The sequence below is a fragment of the Mauremys mutica genome, chromosome 4 (assembly GCF_020497125.1).
Source record: "Mauremys mutica isolate MM-2020 ecotype Southern chromosome 4, ASM2049712v1, whole genome shotgun sequence".
Taxonomy (NCBI): Eukaryota; Metazoa; Chordata; order Testudines; family Geoemydidae; genus Mauremys; species Mauremys mutica.
Window position 1 is genome coordinate 22,682,295 of NC_059075.1, and position 14,840 is coordinate 22,697,134.

The 14,840-nt window shown below is 38.8% G+C and overlaps 1 protein-coding gene across 3 annotated transcripts in view; it reads right to left on the bottom strand.

Annotated features, from left to right (window-relative positions):
• Positions 1-14,840, bottom strand: part of PPP2R5C (protein phosphatase 2 regulatory subunit B'gamma) — a 175,098-nt gene that overhangs the window by 100,491 nt on the left and 59,767 nt on the right. The window contains exon 1 of one of the 3 annotated variants that reach the window (XM_045015785.1): positions 8,769-8,915. The exons of the other annotated variants lie outside the window; for them this stretch is intronic. Within the exon in view, the coding sequence (XP_044871720.1) occupies positions 8,769-8,862 (94 nt within the window). The 5' untranslated portion in view covers positions 8,863-8,915. Of the gene's footprint in view, positions 1-8,768; positions 8,916-14,840 lie in introns of those variants that run through there. 3 annotated transcript variants of the gene reach the window in all.

The following is a 14,840-nucleotide window of genomic DNA, read 5'->3' on the forward strand; positions in this document are numbered from 1 at the left end:
TATATGGTTTAAAATACAGAGTTTTGACAAGGAGCACTGCACTTGGTAGTCTATGGAGAGAACTAGCTACCTATGCTGCAGATGAAATCAATAATTAAGAGCTTTGAAGAGGGTCAGGAATGAAAAACATCATCAGAAAATGGATAACACTATAGTCTAATCATAAACAAGACAAATTTAACTACCAACAATTGTGAAAAAATATTTTTCTGACATCAGAATAAATGTCAAAGAATAAACATTCACACTAACAGGTTACAGGTTTCATTCAAGGAAATTAAAATAAATAATAAGAGGGTTTTAAATTATATAAACAACAAGAGAATGAGGAGGGAAGAGGTTGGACCATGCTCCAGCATGGATGGGAAGATTAAAGATCCTCTAGGTATGACCCTAAACTAAATGAACACTTTGCCTCTGTTTTCAATAAGTATGCTAATATCGAACATGTGAAGGAAGGCAGGGTGGTGGATGGAAGTGAGTGCACAGAAAAGAAAATCACCCCATCTGAAGTTGAAGAAAAACTTAAGAGTTTAATGTTCTCAAATTAGGGGGACTGGATAATTTCCATCCCAGAATACTGAAAGAACTGGCACATGAGATTGCTAGCCTGGAGGCACAGATTTCCAATAAATCTACACATTTGGGGTGGTACCATCTGATCGAATAGCTAATGTCTTACCTATATTTAAGAAAGGGAGGAAAAAGTGATCCAGACAACTACAGACACATCAATCTGACCACATTAACACACAAGGCTTTTGAACAAATTTTCAAAGAAGAACAGTTAAATTCATGGAGGTAAACAGAAAAGGGGATGCAGGGCAACATGCAATTACCAAAGGTAGATTATGCCAGACAAATCTGATATCCATCTTTGAGGACATAATTTAAAGTTTAGATAAAGGAAATTCAGTAGATCTAATACACTTGAACTTCAAGTAAGGCATCTAACATGGCCCCACATGGGAAACAGTTAGTTAAATAAGAGAAGATCAGGATCAGTACAAGAATTGTAAGGTGCTTAAGGAACTGGCTGAAGAGGAAAAGGCAACAGGCTGTGCTGAAAGATGAACTATCAGATTGGAGAGAGGTTGCTAGTGGAGTTCATCAAGAATTGATCTTGGGACCAATCTTATTTAATATTTTTATTAATGACCTTCGCAGAAAAAGTAGGCACATGCTAAAGAAGTTTGCTGATGATACAAAGTTGGTAGGCATTTTCAATAGAGAGGAGTACTGGAATATTATATAGAAAGATTGAGATAATCTTGAAGACTGGCGTTAAGAGAAATGGGATGGAAATGTAATAGTACAATGTACAAGATCATGTACTTATGGTCTAGTTAGAATTTCTTATAAACGGGGGCTCACTAGTTGGAAGAGATAGAGAAGGAGAGCAACTTGGATGTGTTGGTTGATCAGGGGATTACTATAAGCCACCAATGCGATTCCAGCTGAGAAAAAGGCAAAGGGAAAGGCAATCCTAAGAAGCATCAGGCAAGGCATTTCCAGTAGAGAGAGAGAGGCATTAATGCCATAGTATAAGGCACTGGAAAGACCTCATCTGGAATACAGTGTACAACTCTGATGACACAAAAAATTATTTGCGATATGGTAAGCTAATATGAGTAAACCAATAACGTTCAGTGCTCATTTCCCTTCAATGCCAAAAAGAAAAACTCTCTTGATTTCAGATCAAACTTAAGTAATATTTTCTAGAAAAAAACCACACCTAAAACTTCAAATAGCAATGCTTTAGAAATAACGTGCAATTTCAAAACAGCAGACAGTAATTCTGATTTGACTGCATGGAAGCTCACATTGTGGCAGGAAGTAAAAGTAGGAAAAAGATTCACTTTACACTTCAATGCATGAGAAAAGCAAAAATACCTAAAAGCAATGTACAAATTTCTGTTTCCTGGATATTGTTCTCTCGGGTAACACTTTCTTTAAACCAAAAATTGGCTGCTTTTCTGGATATCTTTTCCTAGGTATTTTTTAACCAAGTAGTCGTCCCCCATTCACCATATTAAAAATTCAATTGCTCTATCTTCAACATTAATACCCAACCATATTCTGTGCTCCTAATTTATATGCATTATTTAACGCCTTCCTTAGGCACATATTTGCAGTGGCTTTAACCGCAGACCAATGCACTGCACCCATTAACCTGCTTCATTACATGCTAACTAGCTGGTAGTTTCATGTAAATAAGTAGTAAAGAAATTGGTTAACAGTTAATGCAGAAGACACCACCACATTATATGCACACATAGGCACTGAATACCTGCCTTAATTTAAATATCCTGCCTTGGTACCTGCAGGAAAAAAGAAAGGTCAGTTTATAGTAAGAGCGCTACACATTGAAAATGACCTTCAGAAACATGAACAGACATTTTTTAATCAGTGGATGGTGAGGTCGGGGCACCCTTTGGTCTTGCATGCAATTAAGAGATTTGTTTTTCTGCGTGCAGAACTAGAACCATACTACTTTTTAAATTTGGCTCTTGATTTTCTGTTATTCACATTCAATGAAGTGTGAAGAGTGTTTCCTTTATCCATACTCTGTGTCAATTAAGATAGTAGCCTCCAGGTTCTTTAACAAGTTTTGTTAAATAAAACTGTGCCTCTTTTGAAGTGTCAATTTGTTTTTAAGAATAAGTATGCTTATTCAGGAATTTTTGAAAAAAATGGTGAAGCTTTCTTTTAAGGAATTAGTTACATATACTAAGATTGAAAGATTAATTGGCTATCATCTAATTCATTTATTGCAGAGGATACTTCCTATGTTTGTTCACTGTCAAAACGACCCAAGAGTGTGATTTTAGCATTCTATAGTAACAGCAATATGAAAGTATACAAGTAAATGTATTATATATCATGTCTAGAAAGCATTTGTTTGCCTTAAGATCCTTCAGTAATTACGGAGATTGGATAACCTTCCACCTCAAGGTCAGTAGTTCAAAGACAGCTCAAGTTCAGAGACCACCATATGACAAATATTTTGTGCCGTATCTCAACTGAACTGTTTGTTTGTACATACACCTCATACAATGGGGCACTGATCTTGATTGGGTCCCCTGGGAGCTACCAAAATGCGAACAGTCCAAATGCTCATGGACACATACTTACATCACAAAGACACCATTACATCTGGCATTCTTGTTGGCAACCTGTATAGATGCCAAGCAATAAGCAGGCACAGAGTATGATCCTCACCTACAAATCACAGATTAGGGTTGGAAGAGACCACAGGAGGTCATCTAGTCTAATCCCCTGCTCAAAGCAGGACCAACACCAACTAAATCATCCCAGCCAAGGCTTTGTCAAGCCGGGCCTTAAAAACCTCTAAGGATGGAGATTCCACCACCTCTCTAGGTAACCAATTTCAGTGCTTCACCACCCTCCTAGTGAAATAGTGTTTCCTAATATCCAACCTAGACCTCCTTCACTGCAAATTGAGACCATAGCTTCTTGTTCTATCATCTGCCACCACTGAGAACAGCCTAGCTCCATCCTCTATGGAACCCCACTTCAGGTAGCTGAAGGCTGCTATCAAATCCCCCCTCACTCTTCTCTTCTGCAGACTAAATAACCCCCGTTTCCTCAACCTCTATTTGTAAGTCACGTGCCCCAGCCCCCTAATCATTTTCGTTGCCCTCTGCTGGACGCACTCCCATTTGTCCACATCCCTTCTGTAGTGGGGGACCAAAACTGGATGCAATACTCCAGGTGTGGCTTCACCAGTGTCGAATAGAGGGGACCTCCAAGTCAGAGGTGAGACATAATGGCAGGTCAATGCAGAAGAGGAAAAATTGGCAGTGCTATTGGCTATACTGTGCCACTTATGCAGAAAGAGGACTTCTAATATATGTCACTACAGCATCTGTCACAAAACCTAAATTAACTTAAGAGAAAAAATCCTTCACCAAATCTTTCAGAACTTGCTGCTGCTTCTAGGGGGGGGAAGTCAAACTTTGAGAACACAGAGTACTTTAGCTGGTTCAAAATGGAAATTCCAGCAGGCTAGTGAAGGGTGGGGGGAATCCTTCAAGAACAGTCAAATTGAACACACTTCACATACAACTTTCAGGATCTCACAAAACTTTGGCTTGAAATAAATTGTGACAAGACAATCAATCATGTGTAGTATGAATTGCAGCCACTAAGAATTCAGGCCAATAAAGCAGTGTCTATACTAACTGGTTTGGGTTTTGGGAGGGGGGGGGGGGAATCTTCCCCCCTACTGTTTTTCCACCAGTGCACTTCAGAGCAGATCTAGATAACATGGTGGTAAAAATGACTGTGCCCCCAGTTTATACTAGCACTGTCTCTTGTGTTACCATCTGTGAAGCTACACTAGTCGCAATGCAATGGTGGGAGATTTCTCCAAAAATTCTAGTGCAGAGAAGGCCGGAGGATACATCTACAGTGGAAATATTTGTAAGCATTCTTCTTGTATCAGTGGAAGCTGATAGGCTGTTGTCCACACTAAAAAACAGAATCCATATTTCTCCAAAAATGCCTGCATTCTGTCTATACTACAGCTATAATGTTCTGCATCTGTGCAGAAAAGTGCTTACAAGCTTTCCTAGTACAAACAAGACTTTACTAAAGCGAGACTTCTGTTTGCAGTGAGGAGGGGGAGAGAATGAGAACTCATCTTCCTAGTTTTCATAACTCTTGTTTAAGCTATTTATCAAAAATATCTGCAGTTAGTATTAGTAGATCTCTTTTCTCCTCTAAGGTGGAAATTTAAAAAAAAAAAGTAAAATATGGAAGTGCATTTTTATCTTTAAATATTTCCACAAGCATGTTTAGCAAATACTCCCTATACGAGTTTTATGAAAATATAAATTAATGTGCACAAACACACACTATACTGTTTTTATTTAAGATAAATACCTATTATCATAGCTTAAAATATTTACCGGATAATGGGTAGTCAAAAGCAACCTGCTAGAGTGTGTCAAACATTTTCTGAAAATAAGTTTTCTGGCAGAAAACAATTATTTGATTAAATCAAAACATTTTATAGGAACATATTGATTCTACCTAACTTTGACAAAATCATCAAAAAATTTTTTTATAAAGTCAAAGCACTTTTGTTTGGACTTTTGTATTATTTATGCTATAAAATATAGTATACAGTTTATATTATGCAATTTATATAATGAATTATAATAAAGTCAAAACAAGGCACTTCACTTAAGGCTGGTCTGTGGGAAATTTTGTTCAAAAGGAAATTTCAGAATTTCATTCCAATTTGGGAAAATAAGCAATTTTGGAAGTATTGAAATTTCCTATAGAATGGAAATTCCAAGTTTCAATCAGCATTAGCAGATGCCAAAAATAACTCAAGCAAAATCAAGGGGCATCCTAGCAAAAAAGCCCAGCCCTTGCCCCTATCTCTTCCCCTCCAAACCTGACAGAGTATACCGGGATTTCAAACAGGGTTCTCCTTTGACTCTGCCTGGGACTCCCTCTTATGTTTAGCTAGGAAAAAACCTAAAAAACTGAAGCCACAGAATCCACTACAAAACACGCCCTTTGCTGCAGAATTCTGTACTAGCGTCTACAATTTCACTTTAAAAAAATATTTAAAATATCCTTTACAGATGCAAAGAAAGCTTCCCCATCACAAGCCAAACTTAATCCAGTGCAGTGTCATCTCATCTCTGCAACAGAATATCTTCTAGAACAGTAGCTGTAAGAGAGGCGTGAGCTCCCCAGTTTGTCTCAAAGTATTCACATTTAAATGTTTTCATTAGGCTTCAAAAGTGATACTTCGCATTTGCTGCTGATTTCAGTATAAATATGCTGCTCCTGATGCTTTCCTCCATCAATGGTGGAGAAAATCCTGGATATCAGGGCAGTCAGGCAGCTATTATCTGTCAAAGTTGTTGAACTCCACCTGCTCCCCAAAACTGTAAGTCCTTCTGTCTCTACCCAACAAGGGAAAGAGATGTATCCCACTTCCTAGTGCCAAAGATCTCCTCCTGAGTGCCAAAATCTTATCTGTTCACACCTGCCAGAGCCTCCTGTAACTTCACCCTCGCCCCAAAAAAGCACCACCCTGTACCTTTTGTCAATACAACATTCTGCAACGCATTGAAAATTTAATGTTTAGGAAAAGTGTGACATGATCATGATAATCTATCATTTAGACTATGGAAATACCTACAGGCCTTGAGGCACTGAATTTAATATCATAGTAAGTAATATAATTCAATAAACCTTCCAATTTTGAATTAAGAACATAAGAATGGCCATACCGGGTCAGACCAATGGTCCATCTAGCCCAGTATCCTGGCTTCCAACAGTGGCCAGTGCCAGATGCTTCAGAGGGCATGAACAGAACAATGCAATTATCAAGTGATCCATCCCCTAATGTCCGTTCCCAGCTCCTAGCAGTCAGAGATTTAGGGACACCTAGAGCACGGGGTAGCATCCCTGACCATCTTGGCTAATATCCATTGTGAAAATTGACCATTTATTCTTGTTTGTTTCCTATCTTTTAACCAGCTACTGATCCATGAGAGGACCTTCCCTCTTATCTCGTGACTACTTACTTTGCTTAAGAGCCTTTGACAAGGTCCCAAGCTGAAGGCTTTCTGAAAGTCAAAGTACACTATATCAATAGGATTAGTCCTTGTACACATGCTTGTTGACACCCCCAAAGAATTCTAACAGATTGCTGAGGGATGATTTCCCTTTAAAAAAGCCATGCTGACTCTTCGCCAACCTATCATGTTTATTGATAATTCTGTTCTGTTATAATTTCAGTCAATTTGCCTGGTACTGAAGTTAGGCTTACTGGCCTGTTTCATTGCTAGGATCTCACCTCTGGAGCCTTTTTAAAAAAATCATCTTAAGTTTTATAAGCTTCAGTGAACCAAAAAATTCAGCACTTTATGTTGGAGAAATAAGGGGAACTTGACAGAGTACTTTTTTGGGGGTGGGTGGGGTTGGGGGTAGAGAAGGTCTGCTTTCAGTCACTTTGGCTTGTATTCCTTTGATTATGGGCAGAGTCCCTGCTCTCACTCAATGGATAAAACGTCTTGTAGGGCAGTGGTTCTCAACCTTACAGACTACTGTGCCCCTTTCAGGAGTCTGATTTGTCTTGAGTATCCCCCAATTTTCGCCTCACTTAAGAACTGCTTGCTTACAAAATCAGACATAAAAAAGTGTCACAGCAACACTATTACTGAAAGCTTCCTTACTTCATTTTTACCATATAATTATAAAATAAATCAATTGGAATATAAAGACTGTATTTACATTTCAGTATATAGTATATAGAGCGGTATAAACAAGTCATTGTATGAAATTTTAGTTTGTATTGACTTCGGTAGTGCTTTTTCTGTAACCTGTTGTAAAACTAAACAAATATCTAGATCAGTTGATGTACCTCCAGAAGACCTCTGAGTACCCCCCAAGATATGTGTCTGTTAGTCTATAAGGTGCCACAGAACTCTTTGCTGTTTTCCCCAAGATATGTGTATCCCTGGTTGAGAACCACTGTTGTAGAGCACTCCCCAACTCACAAGCCAATATTATGGTCTCCTGGAATACATCCAAATCCCTCTTCAAGCAGCTGGGTGATACTAACCTTTTAAAAGGTATCACAAGGAATTATAATTTCTCTCTATTAGAGATCAGATTCTACTGTTTAAATCAGGGATCCAGGCTTTCCAGCAGGAATTCTTTGGCCTTTATAGCAAAATGTTTTCAATACAGGAAATCTATGTACAGTATGCATCTGAACAATTTAGCTTATACCACAAAAAGCTGAAAAAAGACTAGTTGATGCAGTACAATTTCAGCTCTATTTCTTTGATAAAGGTTGAACGCAGTTGTTCAAGTTGTCCTCACCACATCCAATAAATGTTTTGGACTCAAGAAAAGAGTTATAAAAACAAAGTCAACGCAAGAGAACGGACATTAAAAAAAATAAACATTTTTAACCTGTTAAAGTATTTTACTGCTTTTAAAAACCAGAAATATAGCAATGCCAGGCATTAGTAATTGCAAGATATACTATGTATTTTTTCCCTACCTAAACACCATACCTAATTTTGTTTCAGATTTAGAAACTTGGTAAAAAATGTAAATTTACAATACATTCCTATTCTATGAATCCCAGACTATATAATCAACAACTAAAAAATATTTAATATTCAAATTACAAAAGCCAATTTTCACACAACTTGTTTGTTAAAGTAAAACAACAACAACAAAACCACACACACTTCTAAGAAGTGCTATTTGAATAAATATTAGATATTTTCATTATAATTTTTCCAGTGGACTTCCTAGTTCAGTTACTACCTGTAGTGATTTTAGAGGCATTCTAGTTTGTTCACACAGAAAAAGCATTGCAGCACGCTGAACACTTACATTATGCTACACAAACTGTGTACCGATAACTTAGCTCTGCCCTGCCCCCAACCCAATACCTTTCTAGGGTAGTGACTTCACATCCTTTGACATCAGCAAAGCTAGAAAGGGGGATGGGAGAGTCACAGCAGAAAGCAGTAAAACCTGCTTTTAACTATACAAGCGATGCTTCTCTGAATTTTTAAATTCTCCAAATAGCATTTAATACAAAACTGATTTCCATATTCCACAATTATATTGAGTCTGCATCAAAACAGAATAGATTCTGCTACAAAGGACTTCCTGCTTTCCTTATCTGAAAATCACAATAGCCATTTATTAGCTAGCCACACAGTTTCAATTCACTGAAACACACAATAACTCACCTCTAATATGTAAAAGGGCCACGGGCTGAAACGGCCCATTGGAATTGGCTGCATCAACCACCATCCTGCTGCCAGCTTTATTACATGTCAACATCTAGGCTTCAGCAGGAAAGGCAATGTACTCCTTAAGGCAAGAAACCAGCCTCCATTTTAGTTTAAAAAAAAGACAAACTGAAGCTCTCTGCAGCTGGAGGGAACTGGCTAGTTAGTGATGTAAGCAGTCAGGAGAAATCTGATTGGCTAATAGCAGCAACTTAAAATGACACTAAAAAGCTGCAAATCTAAAAAGGTTTCTGTGTAGCTGTCACTGCATTAAGCTTGTACATTTTTATGCTTTCTCTTGTGCCTCCATTCATCAGTAATTTTAAACAGAGAGCCCTTTTCTCAGCACACCATTAATACTCATACCATATTAATAGTGTGATTCAATCAGCGGTTGATTTCATTGCACAGTAAGAGCAGTATCTTTTTACAATGTTAATTTTCAAATGCCATATATCTCACATTTTTAAGTACAGGCACTTTACTGTATTACTGTAATTAAATTTAGCATGAAACATTAAATTTCAATGCTGTACCTAATTATTTATACCAAATAAATCAATACATACCAAAAAAATTAATAATTTTAGTAAGCAGTTAGATGGACACTTTAAGGAAAACTTTGTAAAGTTTTCTGTTAAGATACAATTCTTTTATACCTCATTCCTCCTCATATCCTTATTAAGATGAAAGATAGGAATCTTAAAATTTAATCTAAAATACATCCTGTTGTAAAAACAAGATTTTATAAAAAGAACTCAATATTATTTCACTTTTCAAAATTCCAATAACCGTGTTTGTTTAAAAATACTGAAATCCAAACATTGCACTACTAAGAACCTGAAAACCATATTGTGTATAAACAAGTGAAACTCAAGATTGATTGTCCAAGGTAAGAAAAAAAATTATAATAACAAGTACAATGAATTTTTAAGCTTTTCACTTTTATTAAAAATCAGAGAAACATAGAACTGGAAGGGACCTCAATAGGTCGTCTAACCTAGTGCTCTGCACTGAGTCAGAATTTAGTATACCTAGACCATCCCTGACAGGTGTTTGTCTAACCTGTTCTTAAAAACCTCCAATGACAGAGATTACACAACCTCCCTAGGTAATATGTTCCAGTGTTTAAGAACACTTACAGTTAGAAAGTTTTTCCTAACGTCTAACCTAGATCTCCCTTGCTGTAATTTAAGCCCATTAAAATGTGTTGTTAGTGATATACAGTAGGTAAACATTTGTTTACAACATAAGATTTAACTTGACAGTACCCCTTAAAAGCAAATATTTGAAAGATCATTTCTCCTTATTGCTTCTTACTCCTCCCACACATAGGGATGGCATTCAGAAAACTAAATGCATTATGCTGCATATATTTGCCCCTAAAAATGCTCTCTAATATAATGCAAATATTTACGGTCTAGCAGCACCAGCCTAAACTATCAATATACGTCTAGAAAACGGGTATGTCAGAGAGGAGAAAAAAAGACTATTTTTTATGTAACAGGTGGTGACTGGAACTCAAGTTTCCTATTCTTCCAAATTAACTGAAATCCTAGAAAACATTTTAAAGATATTTTCCTTGTTTCTCAGAATACATGAAAACAATTTGTGCATATTTTAGTTAAAATGAGTTTTTACTCCCAACAAAACAAACACCATACCAAAGGGCTGAGCCTGTAACAAAACTAAAAATAGAAATTAAAAAGACAGCTTTGCCTAATGACTGGACTACAATCACCTGACAACTGATGTACTCTCTTTATACAGCACTGTCAGTGAACTCTAAGCTGTGAACTCTTTGGGGAAGGGCTGTTCTAGGTCCTGTACAACACCACACATGCAGTCCGCACTCAAAACAAAATACCACGACCACCAGGTCTTGGTGGAACAAAGGAGGAGAAATTTTGTGAGAATTTAGTTTCATTATTTTCACAAGGTTTTTTTGACAGCAGAATTCTGTAAATAAGTCCTGCCTTTTCATTTATCCAAAGTGAAATTTAATTGTTTTGTAATATGCTAAGACGTATCACTAAAGCCAATTTTAACTTTAAAGCAATAGTTTCATTGGTTCCAACTAGGGCTGTCAATTAATCGCAATTAACTCAAGCGATTAACTCAACACAAATTAACTCGATTAAAAAATTAATCGTGATTAATCAGTTTTAATCGCACCGTTAAACAATAATAGAATACCAATTTAAATTTATTATAAATATTTTGGATGTTTTTCTACATTTGCAAATAGATTGATTTCAGTTACAACACAGAATACAAAGTGTACGGTGCTCACTTTAAAAAGAATAAAAAATAATATATAGCAGGGCCGCCCAGAGGATTCCGGGGGCCCGGGGTCTTCGGCGGCGGGGGGCCCTTCCGTTCCGGGACCCGCCGCCAAAGTGCCCCGAAGACCACGCGGCTCTGAGCGGGGCGGGGCTCAGGGCTCGGCCGGAGTCTCGGCGCTTGATGCGCCGAGGCTCCAGGAGAGGGGCGGAGGCGGGAGCCTCCTTGGGGGCCCTCTTCTCTTGGGGGCCCTGCGGAGCCCGGGGCCAATTGCCCCCTTTGCCCCCCCCTCTGGGCGGCCCTGATATATACTGCGAATATTTGTAAAGGAAAGAAATAGTATTTTTGAATTTACGTCATACAAACTCTTTATCATGAAAGTGCAACTTACAAATGTAGATTTATTTATTTTTTTTAACACAACTGCACTGAAAACTTAAACAAGGTACAACTTTTGATCCTTCAAGTTCACTCAGTCCTACTTCTTGTTCAGCCAATCGCTAAGCCAACAAGTTTATTTACATTTACGGAAGATAACGCTGCCCATTTAAAATGTCACCTGAAAGTAAGAACATGCTTTGACTTGTAGGTTACACTACTTATTTATTTTTTTACCGTGCAAATACACCTCTACCTCAATATAACGCTGTCCTTGGGAGCCAAAAAATCTTACCGTGTTATAGGTGAAACCATGTTATATTGAACTTGCTTTGATCCACCAGAGTGTGCAGCCCCGCCCCCCAGAGCACTGCTTTACCGTGTTATATCCAAATTTGTGTTATACAGGGTGGCGTTATATCGAGGTAGCGGTGTATTTGTAATAAAAAAATAATATGAAGTGAGCATTGTACACTTTGTATTCTGTGTTATCACTGAAAATGTAGAAAAACATCCAAAATATTTACAATACATTTAAATTGGCATTCTATTATTGTTTTAACAGTGTGATTAAAAAGATTAATCATGACTATTTTTTTAATCTCACAATTAATGGTGATTTTTTAAAATCATTTGACAGCCCTAGTTCTGACACCTCTCCTCAATGTACTCACTTTCTTTAGCTTCCGCACACCCCCACCTTATGCATGCTACATCAATGTAAGAGAATTCACATTTTATCTCTTTGTTCAGGCATACCAGCCTCAGTACTCTTTACAAAGATTAATAGGCAAAAGCACTGCTAGTGCATCAGCATAGAAGTTAAGTAGAGCGCCAGGGGCACAATAAAGCAGTCAAGTGAGGACCAGAGCTGCAATTACAAAAAGGTTGCACATTTAATATAGGGCACTCTCGTTTTTGCAATCATAGCCATGCTAGTATTGCCTGACTTGAGGCATCAACGGTTTTGGAACATCCAACAGCCAAAGAGGAGCGTTTACAGTTAGGTTGTGTCATAAGCAGGTGAAACAGCAATCGATATGAAAGCTACATATGGTATCTCATCACTTTGCATTAGGGCTCCACAAGACCAACAGCTAGGCCCAATTAAAGCCATCACTAGAGAGTTGGTTAAAATAATCATGAATCATATTTACACTCACTTTGATCTTTAGAGAACATACACCTCTACCCCAATATAACATGACCCGATATAACGCGGGCTCACATATAACACGGTAAAGCTCTGACATGCTGCTCTGAGCAGCATGTTAAGGGTGCCGGACCAGGCCGAGGAGGAGGGGCTTGATAAGGGGAAGAGGGTCTCTGGGACGGTCAGGGGCTTCCCCCCCTCACCCAGGGTCTGGGGGGCAGGAGCTGTGGGAGGGCACTTTTGGAGACCCCGTAGTCCCAGAGTGGCCTAGGGGATTAGCGGGGGGCCGGGAACAGCCCGCTCTGCTTCCCTCGCCCCAATCCCAGCCATGTCGCTCATGGGATGGGGCTTGGAGGAAGGGATCCCCCCCACACTCACCAGCAGTGGCGGAAGCGGAGCAGCCCAGCCCCAGCCCGCTCCACTCCACCAGCTCCCAGCCATGGCGCTCCACTTCCCGCTGGGCAGGTGAGTGCAGGACCTTTCCCCAGCCACCCCCAGCGACATGGCTGGGGCCAGGGCAAGGAAAGCAGAGCGGGCTGGGGCCACATCGCTCTGCTTCCCGCCACAGGTGAGTGCGGGGGGGGGCATCCTTTCCCCAACCTCCCTGCACTTACCGATGGCGGGAAGCAGAGTGCTGCGGCTGGGAGCTGGCGGAGTGGAGCCGCGCTGCTCTGCTTCCCACCACTGCCAGTGAGTGCCTGTCAGGGGGCGGGGGTGGGGGGTGGATAGGGGGCGGAGCAGTCAGGGGGACAGGGGGGTTAGGTGGGGGGTGAGGTCCTGGGGGTGATTAGGGAGGGAGGTCTCTGGAGGGGGCAGTCAGGGAACAAGGAAAGGGGGGGCAAAGCAAGTTTGATATAACAGTCTCACCTATAACAGTGAGATTTTTTTTGTCTCCCGAGGACCGCGTTATATCGGGGTAGAGGTGTACTTTGAGTGACATGTGGAATCTAGATTTTTGACTGACTCTCTCTGTCAAACAAATTCTAGTGTTTTATAACAGCCTCACTGAAAAACAGGAAAAACAGTGCCTGTGTAGCTTCACTCATGGTTTGAGCCACACAAAAAAGTCATTTGCAACCAAAGGACAAAATATCTTTACTAAAAAGCTAAAGTTAGTTTAAACAACTTAATTTGGAAAGAAAATCAAGAATGTAGTAATTCTCTTCAAGATCTTAATTTTGTGAGGGGAAAAATATTAGGGTTGGTTTAAAAGGAGGAAAAATATGGGACTGAGGAGAGAAAGGATATTCTAAAGAACAATTTATAAAATAAAAGCCGGAAATAAGAAATATAGAAAATAGTGGGAGGGGTAGAAGACATATACCATCAAAAAATCAATAACTAATTAAATAAAACTCAATGTGTGGGAAGACAATTCCCTAGGTTGATAAAATAACACTTGAAAGAAATATGAGTACCTTGGCCTAAAAAAAGGAGGAAAAGCATTGAGGAGGAGGAGGAGAAGGAGAAGTCCTGAACAATTGAAATCCACTTGAAGTTTGTGCAAATTAACAGCTTTGTTGTAAAACAGGTGAATATATTTTTAAGTTATGATTCCTGAAATTAAGTTCTTTCTAAAGAATGAATATGGTGCAATATGGGAAGTCTCCAGTCACTGGGGCTTTTCAGTAAACTCTTCTACCAGAAATTTGATTTCCACCATCACTTCTAATTTCAATCAGGGGAAGGGATCTTTAAAAAAAAAAATCAATAAGTCTTTCACTGAAAAAGGGGATGTTTCAGACAGATAATTTACTTATTCATACAAGTGGATCAGTTAACTAGAGGCATAACAAGAGTAATGTGTCCCCTGAATCAGGGCAAGAGAACTTCTGCAAAATCCCTTAATTGCTGGCAAACATCATTAAAAGGCTTATCTTAGGATCAAGCATATTTACCTAAAATACAAATTAAATGTTATGACTGAGAGATTCCAAAAAAGAGCAAAAGAGAGGTGTCTGTGTAATGTTGGGAGAAAGAAATTAATGACCAATATGATATTATTTGATACGCCTCAAAACATTCAGAGTCCCCATTCTTGAAGTATATTTCTCATTCACAGACATGTGTCTTTTTTTTTTTTAAATAGAAAAAACAATTGTCAAGGGAAGATATCGATACCACTCTTGCGTCAATTTTTTCTTCATAAGTTTGTACAGTGATTTTATCCCAGTCAATAGCTATAAATAATTGGCAATACTGGAATCCTATTTGCT